Source organism: Falco rusticolus, chromosome 4, assembly GCF_015220075.1.
Source record: "Falco rusticolus isolate bFalRus1 chromosome 4, bFalRus1.pri, whole genome shotgun sequence".
In the NCBI taxonomy this organism is placed as follows: Eukaryota; Metazoa; Chordata; class Aves; order Falconiformes; family Falconidae; genus Falco; species Falco rusticolus.
Window position 1 is genome coordinate 65,634,928 of NC_051190.1, and position 20,671 is coordinate 65,655,598.

The 20,671-nt window shown below is 39.1% G+C and overlaps 1 protein-coding gene across 19 annotated transcripts in view; it reads left to right on the forward strand.

The window, feature by feature from the left end:
- Window positions 1-20,671, forward strand: part of PARD3 (par-3 family cell polarity regulator) — a 457,718-nt gene that overhangs the window by 273,352 nt on the left and 163,695 nt on the right. For all 19 annotated transcript variants that reach the window (XM_037383395.1, XM_037383393.1, XM_037383391.1 and 16 more), the window contains 3 exons: window positions 4,158-4,346; window positions 4,821-4,991; window positions 15,947-16,097. In XM_037383395.1, the coding sequence (XP_037239292.1) occupies window positions 4,158-4,346; window positions 4,821-4,991; window positions 15,947-16,097 (511 nt within the window). The remainder of the gene's footprint in view (window positions 1-4,157; window positions 4,347-4,820; window positions 4,992-15,946; window positions 16,098-20,671) is intronic.

Genomic DNA, 20,671 nt, shown 5'->3' on the forward strand with positions numbered 1-20,671 from the left:
GGTCCATTTTAATGTCGTTTGTAAAAGTAAATCAGGTTTTCTGATTGGATCAGAAACTGATGTTATGTAGAAGAAAAAAATTTCCCCCATTTGTTACAATTTTTTTAATCTCTATATATCAAACCACTGCCATAAGTTAGGAGGTTTAAATTTAAAATATATTTATCTTGTATTTAAAAAGTTTAAAACTTACCTCAAATGTCATTTAGCATAAACTGATGCTAAGTATGAATTTGAAGCAAAAAATAGTCAACTACATATTTTATCACCAATCGAAATTTTATTACAAATTACATACTTGAGCAGCTTCATTCATCCAACTGAAGTCATTTCAGATGACCTTTTCCTCATCAGAATCTGTCTGAATGGAATATTGTTTTGCTGTTAATTGTTTTGGACATACTATGTGAAAAATCTTAAGGGAGTTGAATTTTGTTGTTCAGGGTTCACAGTACATAATTTTGCTTGCGTGTTTACTGCTGGCCTGTCAAAGTGTATGAAGGAATAAATTTCTCCCACAGATCAACTAATCATGAAAATAGTGTTGAGGTGTTTGATTGACATAGTGAAGCTGTTAATTTAGAGTGTATCAAGATCAAATGGAAGTTATTGCAATTAGGAAGTGATTGTGTTCTCAGTTGGAATTTTTAAATGCTGCATTTTAGATTTTTATGCATTTTTATGCTGTCTCGTGGATGTATTAGCGAATTGTGATGGTTTGTTACATTTAGATACTGAATGTTCAACACAATTTCAGTGCGAATTTTACTTTTTTATAATAGCTTATATTTGATTGGGGACGGTCGCTGTACATGTAATGTTTCTGTACTTTAAAGGGCTTTGTGGAACAAAGGATTCAGCCAGTCTGAGGAGTTGTTTGTTATTTTTGTTTTGTATTTGCAACTTGGGTTCAAAATATTATGGTATCAGGCTAAAATCTTCCTGCTTATTTCTCTGGCAGTGGCTCCTTTATGACGTAATCACTGTATAGTTTCATTCCAAGCTTTCAATGTATGAAGTTGTATTATATATGTCATATATAGTAAGACCTTCTTTGGTACCGTGGTGTAGCACAAATGTTAAAGTCTGTACTTTCATATTGATAGTCCTTCCTTGAATCTTAATGGAGCAGTTACTCATGAAAGTCGCATTTTTTTCTTAAGTATTCTTTGAAAAATGGTGGGATATCAAAAGGAAATGTTTGTTCTCTCTATTGCTTCCTCTTTTAAAAATCTTCATTCAAGCATATGGCACTGACAGATGAGACAGATTCTAGAGGGCAAAAGGCTTCTCCTGTCCCCAAAATTGAAGACACAGGTATGGTGGTGAAAGAAGCTGGCTTAGCTGAAAAAAAGCTGTGGATACCTGGTGAAGTCCCTAAAGCTATTTAGCCTTAGCCCAGTAATGGTAACTTTTTTCTTAGGATGATCAAGCAATTTTATCATGGCTTCAAAACTTATGTTCCAGCGCTGAGGCTGCTGTTTCTCATTTTTTTTGTGAACCTCTTCTACTCACTCAGGTGCAGTTGCTTAAGGAGTTCTTTAGTTTGTTCCAGTTTAGGCCTTAAGTTCACCTGCACACTCAGGTGATTGTTGCCTGATAATAGCTTATTTCCTTATTCCAGACTGTAGAAGACAAGCAAGCAGAAGGCTCACATTAAGAACAGTGCTGAGCTGATAATGCAGCTCTTTGGGTCTTGCTGAAGAGAAGTAGCATGGAGGGCCATTAGCCAAGTCCTTGGGGAAGCTTGCTAAGATGCTCTGTCCAATTGACCCTTTGGCATATAGAAGTGCACCCTACGGGGACAGGCTGTGCAGGGAAGCAGTTTAGTTCTCTGCTCTGGAAGGAAGATCGCTCTGGCTGAAGTTCTGGCAGATTTTTTAGAAGATTAGAAAATACTGGGGGGGGGGATTGATTGTAGGTTTATGATTACAGTAGTAAAGAAAAATCTTATGTACTTCCTACCCATACATCCTACCTTGGCTTTATCTCCTCGTTGGCTTGCAAGCTTTTGTTGCTACTACTGTTTATTAAGGAATATGAAAGTTATTAGTATTACAGGAAATAAAAGGTAATGTGCATCTGTCTCAGATTGTTTTACTCTGCAGCCACCTGACAAAAGGTGCATTCAAATATATGCTGTAACTTGTGCTTCTGTGACCCAAGCAGGAAAATTAGGGTTGTTATTTTCCCAAAATTTGGAAAATAGTTTTTAAATCCATTTTTTTCCCCATGGACACAGTACACCTTTCCATTCATGATGGCTATCACAGATCATGCTGTTTTGCATAGCCAAGAGGTGTATTTGGATAATGGGATTCACAAGTGAGCCAGCCAAGCTAGGGCACTTGGATAGCGTGTGTTAATTTTTTTTTTTTAATTGGTGAAGCATTATGCTTTGTTATAAAGAAAAGGTGATTAGAGACGAGCAAATAGCATCCAGCGCAAGGGAAAGGGCTGGCAAACACATTAAGGTTCATGCTTTTAACCAAGTGGGAAATAAGAGCTCCCGTTTTTCTTCCTTTGGCTGTTCCGATTCTCTCAGCAGTCTGGCTGCCTTCCCGTGTGACATTTTCACATTGCATTTCTAGGTCAATGGTGACACAACTAGCATGCTTGTGCCCAAATTGATCATCTCAGTCTGCTGTACTCCACATGGCTTTCACATCCATCTTTGCTGTAGTCTGTGTTTGAATTTCAGAACAGCCTGTCAGCTTTGCATTTCCTCAGGTCTTAAGAAACAGGGATGGCTCAGCAGGCACATGTTAACCTTTCATGTGTCTTGTCATGCTCCAGGTATCTGGGAGTAGGAGAAAAATAGTAGAGAGCTTTGCAAATAGATGAGAGTGACATAGGAAAAGTCAATATAAAATCAGTGTCAGTGAGGGAGGTGACATATTTGCTGAGGTTATGAAAAAATTGACCAGGTTAATTCTTCCAGAGAAGAACTGTCGACTGTTGGACATTAGTGTGCACCTTCTGGGGGGATGTTCTTTTTCTCCTTCATGTGGGTGAGAAAAAAACACACAGCTGGGTTAATGAGCATCTTTCTGCAGGCCAGACACTGAGCCCACTGCAGAGAATTGCCTTTAAGGCCATGACTTCTTTCTTTTATAAAGTTACAACCAAAAGTGTTTATAACTGCTCTGTTAGAACTGAAAGGTGGCTAGAGACAAGTGGACAGTGTCTACTGCAAGGGACAGGGCTGGTGAACCGCCCATCCCTCCTTTTCCTCCTTTGGGCAGCAGCCACTTGTGCATGCGTGCTGCTCCTCAGGGCCTGACCATTTTCTTTCTTGGGTGTTGTGCCTGTGCCTGCTGCCCCAATGAGCACCACTGCTCTGTGGGGACACGTCAGGGTCCCTGCCACCCTGAGCTCAGTGGGGGTGCAGTGAGAGGCCGGCCACCTGCACTTGCATGGCTTTTGGGTGCATGGAAGGGTGCCGCTGAGCGGCTTCTTGCTGGGACCCTGGCAGGCCTGGGACTATAATTTGAGCAAAACCTGGGATTGTCCCAGCCAGGCTACAGCTGGGCGTGAAGAGCTGAAGATGTGGTTAAGAGGACAGAGGTGAAAAGCAGAGCTGGGAAAGAGAAAAATTGGTGCTTGGAGCTGGATTTGATGCTGAGCTTGGCAATAGCAGAGATGTGCTGTTGCAGATCACACTTGTGTGATTTTCTGTTTTTCCTAACACAGCTAGTTTATAAATGAAGTGAGGGGAATGTGTAATTTTTGTATTTGATTTTCTTGCACTTTGTTCCTCCCCGTGACTGCAAAGCTACCATAGATGATGATAATACTTTAAAATAAATTCTATAGGTTTGAAAGTAAGAAAATCTTTCTGATATAGCACTCTCAGTTAATGAAATAGCAGCTTACAGGTGAGTTGGTATTAATGGCATATTCAGTAATGACATGTGATTCAATTATTTTACTAGAGAGAAGCACTTAGACACAAACATAAGATATTTCTAAATCTAGGCATCAGCTGGAGGTGATTGAAAATACACTATTTGTGCGTGGTTCTTCAAGTAATTACTGTGGAAAATATTATGGCATTGTAGTTAAAAGCAGAGGTTTTTTTAATGCTAATTGCTGTAAAGGGAGGAGAATTCCCAAAGAAATGCTCTTCTATAATCCCATGCTAATCTTCCTGACAGAAAGCAGAAGAAGAGGAGCTTGTCCTCACCCCTGATGGCACCAGGGAATTCCTGACATTTGAAGTTCCACTGAATGACTCAGGATCAGCTGGACTTGGCGTGAGCGTCAAAGGTAACCGGTCAAAAGAAAACCATGCTGATTTAGGAATCTTCGTCAAGTCCATTATTAACGGTGGAGCAGCATCCAAGGTAAGAGAGAACATCTGTATACTTTGGTCTTCTTTGGTTTTCCATAATAACGCTGTTTTGAAAATAACCACACATTCAAGAAGAATGAGACCTCTCTGTAACTAGCTTTTCCAATTACACCATCAGAGGTAATGTTTAGATTTCTACTCAGATTCATCTGTTTGCAAATCCCAGGATTTAAACAGCCCTTATAGATTTTTGGGAAGGATACAAGCTATCCCTGACAGTTCAATTAGTATGCTATTTGTGCAAACAGGTTATCATAATAGCTTGCAGTGCAGATCTGTAATTGCAATAGACATTTCCTACAGTGGCTGCAATGGAAGCTATTATACCACTGTTCATTTGGCCATAAACTATTAGGACTAAGCATAGTTGTTTGCTTATTTTTCTTTTGGTTTTTTCCTCTCTTCAGCAGACTAAACTTCTTGTGTGTGTCTTTTATGTAAGTAGTTATAATCTTTCCTTTTCCAGGATGGCAGGCTTCGAGTGAATGATCAACTAATAGCAGTAAATGGAGAATCATTATTGGGCAAAACAAATCAAGATGCTATGGAAACCTTAAGGAGGTCCATGTCTACTGAAGGAAACAAACGGGGAATGATTCAGCTTATTGTTGCAAGGCGAATAAGTAAATGCAATGAGGTAATACACTTTTGATAACACGACTGGGTGTTTTCACTTCTAAGGCATTTGTGTTTATAGGAGATGTCATGTTTCCTCTGAGGCCTGGAATATAATATTTGAGAAGCTAAAGAGAGAATTAAAAAATTATCTGAAATTCAGTGTTAGACAAGCTAACCTTATTATCAATCAATAAAGTTTTTCTTTTGAGTATTTTCATCAATGAATAACAGGAAACACTGAATAAAACTATATTGATTTTGTAATTCAGTCTGACTGTTTACGTGATTTCTGTTCTTTGGAGTTTTTTCTGTAGGTCTATTAAATCTTTCATTTATAGACTTAGTGTTAACTAACTTGCTTCTTTGTCACTTTCAGTTTTTTTTTTTAATTAAGAGTAGAGGTCTTATATTTCATTAATATATTTTGTCTAAGAAATTAAAAGTTCCATGTAAAGATTCTGCAAAACTTGATGCAAATAATTCCGTTATTTGGGTTTTAAATGTCGTGTCTTGGCCTTCGTTGCAGGGAAGTATGAAATACTGAATTCAGGGTGAAGTGGTGATTCTTTTTCTGATATTATTCATAACTTCTGTGTCCTCCAGTGCAACGTTAATGTATTGATGTTTTGAAACATATTCATGTTTTCTAATAGTTTATCTTCTAGATTAATGTAAATAATGCTATATAGTAGGAATATATGGACATATGATACTGAGAAGGGCTGCAGATGCTGTGAAGGACTGAATTAGACTTCAAAATGATTTGGACAGATTGGAGAAATGCACTGAGTTAAATAGGGTGCAGTTGAATGTTGGGTCAGGGAAGCATCTGTTCTTAAGACATCTAGAAGTCATTCATTCTTGTTAACACCGGTAGGGTCTTACCAGGAATGTTATTTCTTGAGTATCATGGTTCAAAAGCGATGTGCACAAATTGGTTTAGTATGGCTGATCCTGCCTGGGGGAAAAAGGAATGGTTTATTTTTTAATGCATAAAATTGATCTTTAAAAATTTCCACCCCATAGTGTATTATAAAACCATGGGTGAAAAAGACACTAGCCTCTCTAAAAGTATTAAGCTCCTCTTGATTAACTGCTTATACACAGCTTTAATACATGTATACAGATGTTTAGATATACATACTGCTAGAAAGCCCACTTGGATGCACACGATTTCTCACTTGGTGTTGAAAGAATTACGACCTTTTTATATTTGGTGTTGTTTTGTTTTAGCCCTAATTCTGAACTTGTGTACCAGACTGTCCTTTGTAGGCTATTCCTTATTCCTACCCAATTTCAGATGCATTTTATGTGTTACTGCATAAAGAGGATGAAATATTATAGACCATTTCTATGTTTAGTATAATTTTTTCAAAAAGGATGCAGATGTTTGCTCTTCTCTTAGTGAAAGTCTTCTAGATCAAATGTATCAAAACAGTGTTTGTAAATATGTCGCAGCAAACCCAGCAATGAAGAACTAAAGACACTGCTCCTTAAATCTGACAGAATTTTTACTCAAGAATAGTTAGAATATTCTTGCAGATGCCACCAGAGAAGATTTGAAGTATTAGTACAAAAAATAAATGACATGGGACTGGTGGCAAATTCAGGAGCTTGCAGATTAGAAGTAAGAGCATGAGAAGGGCAGTGCCTGTCTTGAAAAGTTACACCATTTACCAGCATAGAATCATTTAGGTTGGAAAACCTTTTTAAGATCATTGAGTCCAACCATAAACCTAACACTGCCAAGTCCACCACTAAACCGTGTCCCTGAGTGCCACATCTACACACCTTTTAAATACCTCCAGGGATGGTAAGGCAACCACTTCCCTGGGCAGCCTGTCCCAATGCTTGACAACCCTTTTAGTGAGGAAATTTTTCCTAATATCCAATCTAAACCTCCCCTGGCACAATCTGAGGCCATTTCCTCTTGTCTTAGCTCTTGTTACTTGGGAGAACAGACCAACAACCACCTCACTACAACCTGCTTTCAGGCAGTCGTAGAGAGCCTTCTTTTCTCTAGACTAAACAACTAGGTTTTTACTGTTTTTTATGAAAGAAAAAAAAAAAGAAAGAAATGTATACCCTTTGTGAAACTATTTCTCTGGTGCTTTCTGTGCTTTTCTCTCTCTTTTGGTTCTCCAGAGGAGTCACCATAAAATAACAACAGCAACAAAAAAGATCCTGTTCAACTGATTTCTTTCCTGTGTTGATTCAGCATTGTATGTGCCTGCTTTATTGAAAAAAATACATCTTACACTCTTGTTGGTCTTCCAGCACCACAGTTCTGTGGAAGTGGAACGAGCCCAATTATATTCCTTTTTGCGTATCGCCAACAGCAGTGTTCATTCTGCTCCATTCCAGTGTCATGGTCAGTACTGCAGCGCAGCACAAGGCCAGAACTCTGCACCCTGGGATTCCATGCCATGCCATGGAGCAGCTGCAAGTGTCTCAGAGTGGGAATCTGTACAAGGGGTGATAATGCCAGTGCAGGAGAGAATTATGCTCAATGTCTAGATGATAAAAACATTTGCTATCTGGCTTTTAAGAAACCAACAGCAAAAAGAACAAAAAAACAAGACTTTTTTTTCCCCATGGCTTCAAGTCCAGTGATTGTTTTGCATTTGCAAAATCAAACTGAGTTATTTTGAGATAGATAAGCAACACAGTCTTTTTTTCTTCAAAACTGAGTTTGAATTAAATTTTAAGGAAGTTAGTAGTATGACTACAGTTCTTCTGTTTTTAACATTCATTTTCATAATCAGCCCTGAGAATTGTAGGGCAGGGAAAATTCATTTGACAGCACAGTTCTGCAGTGTGACATTTCTGTGTGTTACAGTTCAGACCAGAATTTTCACATGGTTTTTGTATGTTGGTTGTTAGATGAAGAGAGGGACAGCTCAACCCTTGTTGTCCTCAGTTTAGCGAGGCAGGGGTGGTTGCCTCCCATCTGTTGTAGAGGAGCTGTTTCTTTGTTAGAAAGCTTTCTCAGGCTTCAAAAGTCAAAGTCTACTTAACTTGAGTATGAAACTGTTTCAAAACTTTGTGAAGTGACCTCTGATACTCCCTTTTTATGCTAGCATTATTCTCATACAGCTTCACCAGTTCTTATGTTGTAGTCTAAGCCTCCAAAACAATTACAGGAACAATAAAAATATACATAAACACCATCAGAGTATTATCTTGTTTTCAGAGAGGTTGTGAGGAGATCATTTACATCATCAACACTTACATAACTATAAACTCAAAAGAGACCACAAACTTCCCAGAAGGTAAAAAGTGCTTTTACGCTGTTGTGGTTTTACTGAACTGAAGAGTTGCCTGTAGAAAGAATTTTCATTGACTTGCCAGGAGATAGAGTATAATCCATCCAGGTTTTCAAGTGAATTATCTTGTAGTAAATATTGATATAAGCATGGAGTTGGTGGTAGTTATGAATGAACTCCAAGCCAAAACTGTGTATCTGAGTTTTTCTCCTGTTTGCATTACATCTACACAGAGTAATGTAGTTAATTCTGTTAGCTGCACTACTGCAAACCTTGCAGAGCTTTGTTTAATATCTCAGCCAGTCTAGACAAAAATCACACAGTGCATATTTGATGGAAGCTGTTAGATTAGTGTAACAAAAACATTTAATTTGGGATATGGATATACCAAAGGCACTCTGCCTCCCTTTCAAAAAAAGTTAAATATGCTGTTCTAATTATACTTTCAATGTTTAGCCTTGCCCTCAGTGATCGGCATCGTGTGTTGACTCTTCAGCTTTCCTATATAAGCACAGACAGACATCAAGGTACATTTCCAAAGTTGTGCAGACAGTAGCAATTCGGAAAGAAAAACTAATATTGACTGGATATTCATATATGGCAGGTATTTAACACCTTAGTTTTCAGAAGACATGGCCATCAGCTTTTTAGATCTTTAACTCAAGGCCGATGTTTTTTAAATTACTAAGATTTAAGGAGGAGCAGTGGAGCTCCTTGTGCCATGTTCTGTTAATTAGTGATATTATTATGATTAGCCTGTATGGGCAAACAGCTGCTGACTGTATCACCATAATGCGTACACAGCGCTTAGGCACAACTGTCAGGCAGATCGGTGCAGCTGGCAGCAGTATGTGCTGATTCAAGAAAATAAAGGTAATGGTTACTTTTGGAATCCTGCTTTTTTCAGTCCAGCAACCTGGACAGATTGCTCGTCTGCACTCTGTTCATGTCATATGCAGGTAGCTTTCGTCCACCATGATGGGGAGCATCACCATTTTCCTCAAAATGAGAGACTTCAAGGTTTTTTCTTGTCTATCTCCCTGTTTTGGCAGAATTAATGTCTTGCTAAATGTCCCTGAAATGAAGGTTTGCAAATGATTTGTAGATCCCTAAATTTTTTTCTGCATGCCTGTTCATCTTTGCCTCAGTTGCTGACTGGAAAATGGAGCAAGTCATGAATCCAGACCATACAAGGACTCCATCAGCTGTTTAAATATATTGACTGGTAAACAGATCAGTGAGAGACACTTTGCAAATGAGTAGTTTCATTATAAAAGAAAGGAAGCAAGCAAATGTGTTTTGTTTTTTCTTCCTGGTATGTGTGGAAATATAAAACATTAAGCATAATTTTTCCCTGGATGCGATACCTAGTTACCTACTTTGAAATTGCGATGACAGATTCGTTTTTTTCTTTTCTCACTAGATTAGTTTTGTGATGACCTTCTGGAGTTCATTTAACTAATGAAAAGGCTTTAGCATCTTCTCCAAACACAGTGGTTTCACTGTTCACTCCCTTCTCCAAGTCATTGATAAAGCTGCTCATCAGCCTAAGCTGTTCCTAGCTCTGATCCCTGGAAGACCCTACAGCTGGCTTTGCTCCACCCTGAAGACTGATCTTTGTGTCCAATCCTTTAGCCAGATTTCAACTCAGAAAATGAAGACTTAGTCCAGTCCCATGAAAAATTAGTTTCTTTAATGCCTTTGATATGAAGCCTTGGTAGAAGCTTTTTGAAGATGCAAGTATGTCGTGTCCATTTCATTGCCTGAGAGCTCAGAGAGCTCAGTGGCACCCTTGTGAATATGCAGCATCCCAGTGAGGCAGGATTTCCCCGTGGACCCATGTCCGTCATGCTCAGCGTTCTTACTCTCTTGTGGATGCCACCATTCTATCCATAAGGAGGTTAGATGCCTGGTCTGTAGTTCCCAAGATACCCTCTAGGTATAAAGGCACCCACCAGTCCTCGGGCACCATGGCTGTTCATAACAGTGTGTTGAACGTTTTGGGCAGCAGTTATGCAATTTCATGTTTGAAAATGCCATCCAACCTGGGTGACATGTTAACTTCTCACCTACCCATTTGGTCTAACGCTCCTGTGTATTTTCTTCTGGCTGATCTCACTCCTCTCCTTATTTGTTACCAAGAAAGGGGTCAGGTGTAGAAATCTCCCTGATATCTTCAGCAGCAAAGGCTGAGACACAGAAATCACTGAGCTTCCCTGCTGCAGACTTCTCCCTCAGTGCCCCTTTCACGGTTGTCATCAGGGGCTGCAGCTGAGTTCCTGTGTTCCTTCTTATGTCTGGTGTCCTTGGTGAACATTTTACCTTCAGTCTGAGCATCCATTGAAGGATGCTGCTTAAATTCTCCTTTCTTCCTCTAAATTTCTTGGGCCATATGATGTTCGGTTTTTTTTAACTGTGGCACATTTTACCTGAGCTTTTAATACAGGGGTTGTTAATGGTATCCTTTTAGGCCTCTGGTGGTCTTTTTGGTACATGATTTTCAGTGCATTTAGGTAAACTTCTAATAGTAAACATCCCAATAAATATTTTTAGAAGTTAGCTATGGGGGTAGTATGTACATGTTTTTCTATTTTGTAGTATCTTGCGTATTCTGTTCTGCCTGACTACCTGTCCCCATTTATTTTGACTTACTTTTTTCTCCTTTATTATTTTTCCATCCTTAGCATCAACTTATAAGCTACATCTTGGCCCGGGTTCCTCCCCATACCCCATAACCTACCATCTAACTACATTTTGCAAAGCTGTGTGGGTTCCCTCCCACCAATTCTGAAAGCATTTTTTTGTCTTCTGCTTGCCTTTTAACATTGTCAGAAGAAGAATGCAGTATTTCTTGGAAACACTGTACTGATTTTACTTTTACTAGTGCACGGTTGTGCATGTAGGTCAAACATGACCCTTTTACTGGCTGTTTACCTACATTTTTGCATCTTGCAACATCTGTCCCTAAAACAGGATCCCAGCTTGGGTGGTAACAAAGAAAATCATATCTACTATTGGTAGCGGTATTGTAAAAGTATATGTGTTGAAAAAGGAGCTAAAGCATTTTGGACATCTTAACCATAGTACAGATAAGAAAGGAAAAAGAAAGCCTGGAGAAAAATTCTGTGTGACACAAAGAGCGTGGGTACCCTATATGCAGTGTAATATATAGCAAATTTCTGTACTGGCTTCTTTGAAATCCATAATGCCTGCATTCCAGTATTTGGATAATTTCCTTTCTGAAGGAAAAAGTAAGTTTAATTATTGTTTCTTTAAAAAAATAAAAAAGTCTGTTTATGCTTTGAGTACTTTGGCAATGGTCTTGTGCATAAATGTTTTTCATATTTATGTGCATAACTTCAGATAGGATCAATAGTGGTGTTTAAGTAAGAAGGACCACATGAGTTGTCCTTTTGTCATCTAGATAAGCAGCAGCTGGGGTAGTTAGTACAGACAGTGCTTTAGCAGGCAGCTGGTTCTTATTTGAATGACAAAGGGCCAGGGTAGAGAGATTTTTTATTTTTAAAAAATATAAAATATTGTTTCTATTTTTATTTTAAGAGAATGGAGAGAAAAGGAGCTACAGGCAATCTGTAGCGTAAGGTTTTATTGCATTTTTATAAATATGATCATTTATTATAGATCAGTGCTAGGACCCAGAGAGGGAGCACTCTCTTTTCAGCCTGGAGAGGAGAAGGCTCAGGGGCACCTTACCAGTGTCTATAAATACCTGATGGGGGAACAAAGAAGATGGATCCAGACTCATCTCCAGGCTGCCCAGGGCCAGAACAAGAAGTAATGGGCAGACCCTGAAATACAAGAAGTTTTTTTAAACATAAGAGAAAGAATTTCTTCTGAGAGGGTGGCCAACCACTGGCACAGGTTGCCCAGAGAGGCTGTGGGGTCTCTTTCCTTCCATGTGTTCAAAATCCAGCTGGACAAGTCACTGGGCAACCTATTCTTGCTGACCTTGCTTTGAGTGAGAGGTTGGACTAGATAATGTCCAGTGGTTGGGTCCAACCTTAAACAGTCGGTGCCTCTGAACTGTCACACCAAGAAATGCTCCTGCCTGGGGCAGCTATTGGTAGGAAGTATAGGGGCCAGTTGCTGCCTAGCTTGTGTTCCTGTCCAGGCCTTTAATGAAGGTCAAGAATTCATACATCTTTGTTTATATTACCTACATCTTAGCAGCTAATCAAATTAAATTATATGAATAGGCCTCAGGTTGTGCCATGGGAAGTTTTGATTGGATATTAGGAAAAATTTCCTCACCAAAATGGTTGTCAAGCATTGGAACAGGCTGCACAGGGAAGTGGTTGCCTCAGTATCCCTGGAGGTATTTAAAAGGTGTGTAGATGTGGCACTCAGGGACATGGTTTGTTTAGTGGTGGACTTGGCAGTGTTAGGTTTATGGTTGGACTCAATGGTCTTTTCCCACATAAACAATTCTATGATTCTATGATATCGGCTAAGGGAAGGAAGTGGAATGTGTAATTCAAGCTCTGTATTAGAAATGCACCAGGAAGAACAAGTATTTATTTCAACTGCAATCTTGCTTTGGACTGTCAGTCTCTTTGTCTTGCCCACAGAACAGTTTCCACAATGTAGGGTTTTTTTCACACAAACCTTCTGTTAACCATGTAAGGAAAAGACTGGGTTTTTTTGAAAGCCAGTTCTGTAATTCCTGTCTAATTTTTTTCTATTTTATAAAAGGCATTGTAACTTTTGTAAAATATTTGTGTAGTTGGCTTGATGCCTTTGTTTAAACCCACCTTTTGTGATGCTAATTAGAAATGGAAAAAGTTTTCCCCATGAAAATGTTAAAATACATGATTCACTTTACAAAACACAGCCATCTAAACACAACCTCCTGCTATTCCTTTTTATTTACCCTGTACTTGACTGCGTTGCCAGGAGTGAATTTCTACCTATTTCTCTGATTCAGAGCTTTCTTCTTGTCAGTATCTTTCTGAAAATCTCCTGAGACCTTCCTACAAATGAGTTTGAAAGTTGATGGGTTGTCATATGAAGAAGTACTGTGCAATATGGCTCACTAAAAGCTGGACACTTGTTACATAAAGTCATCAATATAGCACTGGGAGAACAAATCCCAAAGCACTTTGATATTTTCACACCTTATTTAAAGACAGTGATGTAAAGGTTAGCTCAGCATTTAGTGCCTTTATCATGCAAGTTTAAGTTCTCAAGCAGTCTAATGTTGCTTTGTGCTTTTTTCTTACAGTGTTTCAGAATTTAACATTCTTGAATTTGCCTTGGATTCGTTTATTACAGAGGCTACAAATATTGTTTAATTTACTTTTCAGTAAAGCTGTCAGTTGTAATCTGCAATTTAAAAAAACTAATAAAACAAATCCTCATTTCACAATTTAAACCTTATTGAGTCTAATTCACTTGCACTGCAAGTTTATTATTCTCCTGCAGCTTGACGTGCCTCCAATTGTAATTGTGTTGACCCTCCGATGCAGTAAATCTCCCCAGTGCTTATCAAACTGGGAGAGATAAGTCTACAATTTGGAACTTCATTAAATATCTCATTTATATTAAACAGATGATGGCTTTGAACAGAAATAATAATTTTTACAGACTCTGCGACCTCCCGATCATGGTCTCCTTGACTTTGTAATGTGGTGTTTCGCAAACCTCCACCCCTTCATGTACCAGGCGTTATGCCAGTACTCAAATGTCAGGAGTTGTTAGTCCATTGGGCTGACTTCAAAGCCTCTGCTGCGGAGACTGTAGTTGAATGCTTTGTAGCCCTTCAAGCATATTTAAAAAAAAAATCTTTTGTAGTGTACATTTCTTAGTCATCTGGGGATTGCAGGTACAGTGATTAATAATGGGCAGCTGTTACAAGAAGAAAAAACAACTATCAAACATGTAGCTTGTTATTGTAATTCATGAAACTATGAACTGCTCCTCTCATGCTCATTTAGAGACCAGTCCTTGGAATAAGAATTCCGAGTTCCCAGTGGCTTCAAAGAGTTTGCAGCGTGTTCAGTATCTTGCTCCCTGCTGCATTTCAATACATATAAATACGTGCTGTGGTATTCTGTAAGGACATTGTTCTTGAGATTTAACTGTACGCTTCAATTTGAAGAGGTGTGTTGGTGACAACAGCTAGTGCTTTTATGTGTGAGTTTGTATGATTGCCCTGCAAAACACATCTATTTTTTTAGTATTTGTTTATTTTTTAATAGGGCCAGATTCAGTTCATGCTGTTTAGGTGAATTGGTGTAATGGTCTCAGTGAAGCTCTTCCAGTACCATCGTTGAGCAGCCGGCAGGCTGCTGGAGCTCAGGTGAACCGAGAGCTTTAGGGGCAGGAAGGCTGGATGGCGTGAGGGCTGGGTGACAGCGCGGGGAGTCTCTTGTCTCTGCAGTGAGCAACTGGGCACTGAAAAATTTGGCATCCAGACTGGCCAGTGAGCACACAGGTGCTCACTCTCCTTGCTCCCAGGGGCTGTCAGCAGTGGTAGTGGAGCTGCCTGTGGCTAATGCGGTGGGTAAATCCAGCTGGATGATATCAAGTTGCTTTATTTCTTTACCTTGCATAGGTGCTGCTTTCCACTAAGCTCTGATTTGCTGGGGCTCACTGAGGAAAATACAACTTTCCCCCCTCTTTTTGTAAATCTGAGAGGCATATACGGGCAAACAAGGGATGACCAGCTTCTACAAACAAAGGCTGGGCTAGGAAGTCGCTCGGGGGAGCCTTCTGATGGAGAGCAGCTGGGGTGGGGAAGTGGCATACATGCAGTCTTTTCCTCTGTGCCTGTGGCCAAGCAGCCCATCTCCATCACTTCTTCCACCACCTACTGCATCTGTTTTGTCGTGGCCAGGGAGGTCTGCCTGGAGTCTTGGTGGGCAGGGACCCAGCAGCTCCAGGGGCTGAGGGCTGGGATAGGTGGGGGGCACCTCAGGTCTTGCCAGTTTTGGATGCTGCAGCCATGCCAGGGATCAGGGAAGCTTCCACACTGAACAAAGCATGGGAGGTCTCTGTACCCTGCAAGTAGGAAAGGCAGAGCAAAGAACTCATCATAAGTAGGAAGAAAAAAAAAAAAGTTACTATGATGTTTGACTTCTTTCTCTCTCTCTTTTTTTTTTTTCCTTTCCCTTTCCCTCCTAACTATAAAATATTTGAGTGTTTGTGTACTGTTTACCAATACGTGTGGTGGGGTTTCCTGGGGGTTTCCATGATGATTACATTTGGAAGCAAATTGCACCACTTCAAAAAGCAACAGCAGCCCAATTCCACGTGGAGTTACTGCTCCGCACTCCTGAGAGGAGCCTTGTTCTGACAGGCTGTCAGTGTGGGAAAGATGGCCCAGCTGTCTGCCCAATAGTATTGAAAAAAGCCAAAACTGTCTGTTTAAGAAATTATCCAACAAAGACACACAAAAATGCAATGTTGTGGGTTTTTTTGGTTGTTGGGTTTTGTGTTGTTTTTTTTTTTTTCCCCAGCAATTTTCTGTTGAAGGATTTGAAATTTGACAGGGCACCATGGGAGGTGCACTGTAAAGTGGCTTAGAAAGTTGGTCATTAAGCAGACCTGTCATTGCAAATTATATTTATCCAGGGTGAGAAGTCCTAGCTCATTTGGTCCCAGACAAGTCTAGGCCTTAGGCAAGTTGTTACAGTTCCTCCATGCTGCTAAATGGACCCTGGGCGCTAATTTTCCTTTCTCTGTGCAGTTGGAGTCACCTGGGAGCCCTTCGGGGCCAGAGCTGCCCATAGAGACTCTGCTGGATGACCGGGAGCGGAGGATTTCCCACTCCCTCTATGGTGGGATCGAGGGTCTCAGCGAGTCGCCCACGAAGAACGCAGCACTGAGTAGGATAATGGGTGAGTCAAATCAGCTCAGCTAATCGGGGCGTGTTTTTATTCCTCTATGTGACGCATCGGAGGGCAATTAATGTATTAGGTGTGGGAATCGGGAAACATGGAGGTTGCATGGACCAACTTAAAATGTGCATTAAAATTGTTCCATGCAACCGTTCTGGATAGTTGATAAGAGAAAGTAAGTCAAACAGAATTACGAAGTGAATTTTGTATCTCATGGCAGGTTATAGAACAAATAACAGGAGCGTTTAGCATGGTTTTTCAGTATCTGATTGGGGACAATAAATTACTGGTTGGTCTATTCTCCATGTTGAGCCTTCATTCACATGAAAGGCAGTGACTCATGGGAATTTATAATTAATTTCAGCATTTCTTCTCCTTTATTTCAGTCATACTATAGTACGAAAATAAATAAATCAAACTTGCATCCATTTATGCTTATTAGGGCATTTCATTAATTTGTTTGAATTTTTGCTTTGCAGGACACCAATTTTAAAACCTCATAACTAATTTTAAGAATCCCTTGTGTAGATTCTGTGCCATACCATCTGCAGGGTCCCAGTGGATAATGAGGTTATTAGCGGTTGCTCTGCAGCAACTCAGCTTCCGATGTACAGAGCTAGGTAATATAGACTTGCCTTGCCACAGGGGTGGTTGGATTTACTGCCTAGGATGGGATTAGTTTGAAAGGATTTTCAAATTTAAACGCAAAAAGCAGCTTGATGAAAATAGCACCTGGCAGAAGATGCAACGACTGCTTGCTTGAGTTGCAAGTTTTAAACATAAGAGGTAGCCATTAAATCTGGGACTTTTTTAGTGTGCGTGACACACAGAGAATATATTAGAAGATGCTGCTATAAATTTGATATGAAGCAAGGCTGAACTTAGTTTTTAATTGCTTCAGATTGATTTTCATCCATAGAAAATTAGTCTACCACTTTATGCTTTTTCCGGTCAACAGTTTGTATATATACTTTTCTCTGTTTTGGGGTTGTTGGTTGTTTTTTTGTTTTTATAATTTCTGTATTTTGGGGTTTGCTTTTTCTTGGTGGTAGCAGAATAACACTGTTGTTAAACTCTCTGAAAATCCATGGGTTTGCTGTTTAAGATATTTCTTCAGTTAAGCATTTTGTTCTTATTTTGTGCATTTGGGCAATGGTAATTAGAAATAAATCATATTCTGTTCTATTGCGTTACATTTTGTGCAGCTCAGAAAATAAAATGAGAATTGAGGAAGCATGAAACCTTTTCACCCAAAGTCATATGCTGTTAAAGAGAAGAATTTAAAAAAACCTGTTGACTAATTTAAGGAATGATAAAACAATTTGAAGTCTTTAGCACTGCTCTGTCATAGAAGGGACTAATTCTTGTGATGTCTCTGTCATAGAAGGGACTAATTCTTGTGATGTCAAGGCTTTAGATAAAGCACTGACAAAGCACTGCCTTCTGCTTTTTCCATCAGTGTTGCAGAGGATTTACACGTAGAGCTCATATAAGCGTTAATGAGTTATCGCTTAAACACCTTGTCCAGTGATGGGAGAAGAAACCCTGAGAGAGTCTGTGTGCATGTGTGTCAGCAATGCAGTTTACTTCTGTATCAAAGGAATACAGGGCTTGCCATGCCAAATTGAACTAGTGGTTCATCAGTCTGCTATCAACCCTTTAGCAGTACCCACGAACAGATGTTTCAGCGAAAGAAAAAACCTCTTTCCAAAGCTCTTAAAATCTAATGCTTCTGGATACCTCTGCAATATAAACATAGAGGGGAAAAAATCCTTCCTGCATTTTGTAAGCGCTTTATAACCTGAAGCTGATGTTTTGATTTCCTCTGAATCATTGTTTATCTGTATTGTTTTCAGAAACCAGGAATTATGTAGCAAATTGGTAGGTTGTGAACTAAATCCGTTGATGCTTTAGTTGTAAGCACATGGAAAATCAAATTGTGCCTGAACCTCATAGTAAATGTGGTCTAGCCCAGTGTAACAAAACTGATCTTGCTGGTCTTGGACTGGGTCATTCCCTTCTGCAATCATGGCAGCTTCACAGAGCTGTCATGTTTAAACCCAGGTTTTAGGTAGCAGTCAGTTTTCTAGTATGCTGATTTTTCTGAATTTATCAGTACCACAAAGTTAAAACTGCAGTGTTTGTAATCTTTTATGATCTTCTTGCATGCACATTTTCTTACAGTTCCATACAACAGAGAGGTATTATTTATCACATTTGAGGAGAGAGAGGTACAGCTGCTTGTTTCAGACTAACAGACTTTTGTAAGACTCAGTCATTTATTATGCAGTGGAATTCCTGTCCTGTTTGCATTGATAATGAGAAAAACCTCAGATTTTTTTTTTTTTTTTTTTTTTTTTTTGAGAATGCATATGTGGTGTTACATGACCCTGGAAGAGTTTTCCTCCTCTCTTGAAATGGGTCTGATAGCCAGGATAAATCCTAAGAACAATCTGGCTGAGGAGGGCCCCACATGGAGGAGCCCTCTGACTTAAGGGCTTTTGGAATGACCTGATGTCTTTTTATTTACCCCCCAATGGATTTAATTATGTGAACTTCTAGTGCTCTTGGTACCTTGTGGTGAGGAGGTCACAGTTTGATTTCATGTGTGAAGGAGTAGTTTTTTCTGCTTCTTTTGCTATTGGATAAAACGGATGGATTTTGAGTTTTCTTCCTTCCTAAATTAGACTATTAAAAAGTGATAATCTTAAAGTCTGGAAAATGCCTGCTCTTTACAGTCATTGCTTAAAGTTGAAATAGAACTTTTAAGAGAGTTTTGTTTCTTTCAAATACAGCTCGTGTACTTTTCAGGAAGGGTATTTAAGACAATTCCCTTACTCTTTCAATACATAACTGACAGCAAGAACTGGTTGTCAGAGCCTTGCTGTGAAAGTGGGAATAAAATACCAGGTTTAGAACGTGATTTAAGTTATGTAAGATAATGTTTGCTTACTGCAAAAAGGCTACATGAATCTTTTAATGTTTCTGACAATTCTTATGTTGATGTTTTTCTAGATGATTATTGCTATTATAGATTTTCTAATGCCTTTTCATTTGATAACATTTCACCGAAAATTTCTGATGGAGAGGAGGTACCGCTTTCTGTATTCAGGGGATATTTTGCTTTTTGATGAGGCATTTTTTTTATTTATACAAATTAAGTCTTCACTTCTAAGAATTAGATGGCGAAAATAAACCCTTGTGTGTGTTTGTTTATTTTTAATATTTTCAGGTTGCATGTTGTTAGTACATTCAAAATAACAACTGTGTTATGCTGGTTTCGTGGGTTCTATGATTAAAAATTCAAGTCTCTTCTTTTGATACACCGTTCTTATATATCATCCATTATGCTTCTGAGTTTTGCAATACGCAAATACATACATAGCTGCTGTCTATATAAATTATTCTTATTCAACAAACAGCGTAGTACAAAGTCTTCTTTCATCTTTTTTTTCTAGTTGCTGATATTTTTTTTTATGAACACAGTGGGCTGTGTTGCTACCAGTGACTAAACATAAGTTATTTATCAGGGGGTGCACAGGATAACAATAGTTTGCACTGAATCTGCGTTTCATCCTGAAGGATCCCCCAGAACTTCTTAAAATTTGATAGTTCCTACACAACAGCAAGTACTTTGTTCTCTACATAAATAATTGCTGTCTTAAGGACAGAATGAAGAGGAAGCACTGCTGAAAAAAATTTAACTAGAGATGTTGAGTGTGTGTATCAATTAAATGAAAATAACCCTTTACAAAACAGAATGCAGTTCAACAGCCAGGAATCTCATCAGAATGTGGTGGTCTGGGATGATAGCCTTGACAGATCTGAAGCACTCCCTTGAAATCCAAAGCCTGAATGTAGTGGAGACGTTTTTGTCCTTAGCTGTTCCCCAACATTTATTCCCAATCCCACCTCTATTTAGCTTGAAAAATTAGATTATATGAGTATCTATGAGGGATTTTGCCAAAACTTAGGATGTTGTTATGAAAGTATGCTATTGGGGGGAGGGGAAGGAAGACCTGGAGAAGTTCTAATTTCTCATTGCACAATTCTCTGTATCTCTCCTGTAGGCAGTTTCATCAGTATTGTCATCATCATCACTATTTTCATTTATTGTTACTTCTGTTATTTATTACTGTATTTACTAGTTTGGTTAATACTTCATTCTTCATCACAGAGTAGCTGTTGCTGATTTCTTGGTCAGGCGGGTTAGGAATAATTTGCCATGTCAAGGCAAGAAAGGCCCTCTATTCATGGAAGAGGCTTGAAGTGCACCATCGGTCTGAATCCCACAATACCAAAATGCTCATCAGAGTCACCCATAAAGTAATATTTGGTTTTGAACCTACTGTAAGGGTGTTCAACAGATTTCTTAGACCTTGCTTTAAAGAGAAAGCAACAGCAAAACAACAAGAACTGAGTCAGATACAGTACCATGACAATGCAGTGTAGTATGTGAGCCAAGTTATTGAAGTTATTCCAGCAAACAGATTAACTAAACTTCAGGGATTTTCAAGATATAAAAGGACTTGGAGTACCTTCATGACTAAACCTGTTGTCCTTTTTATGTACTA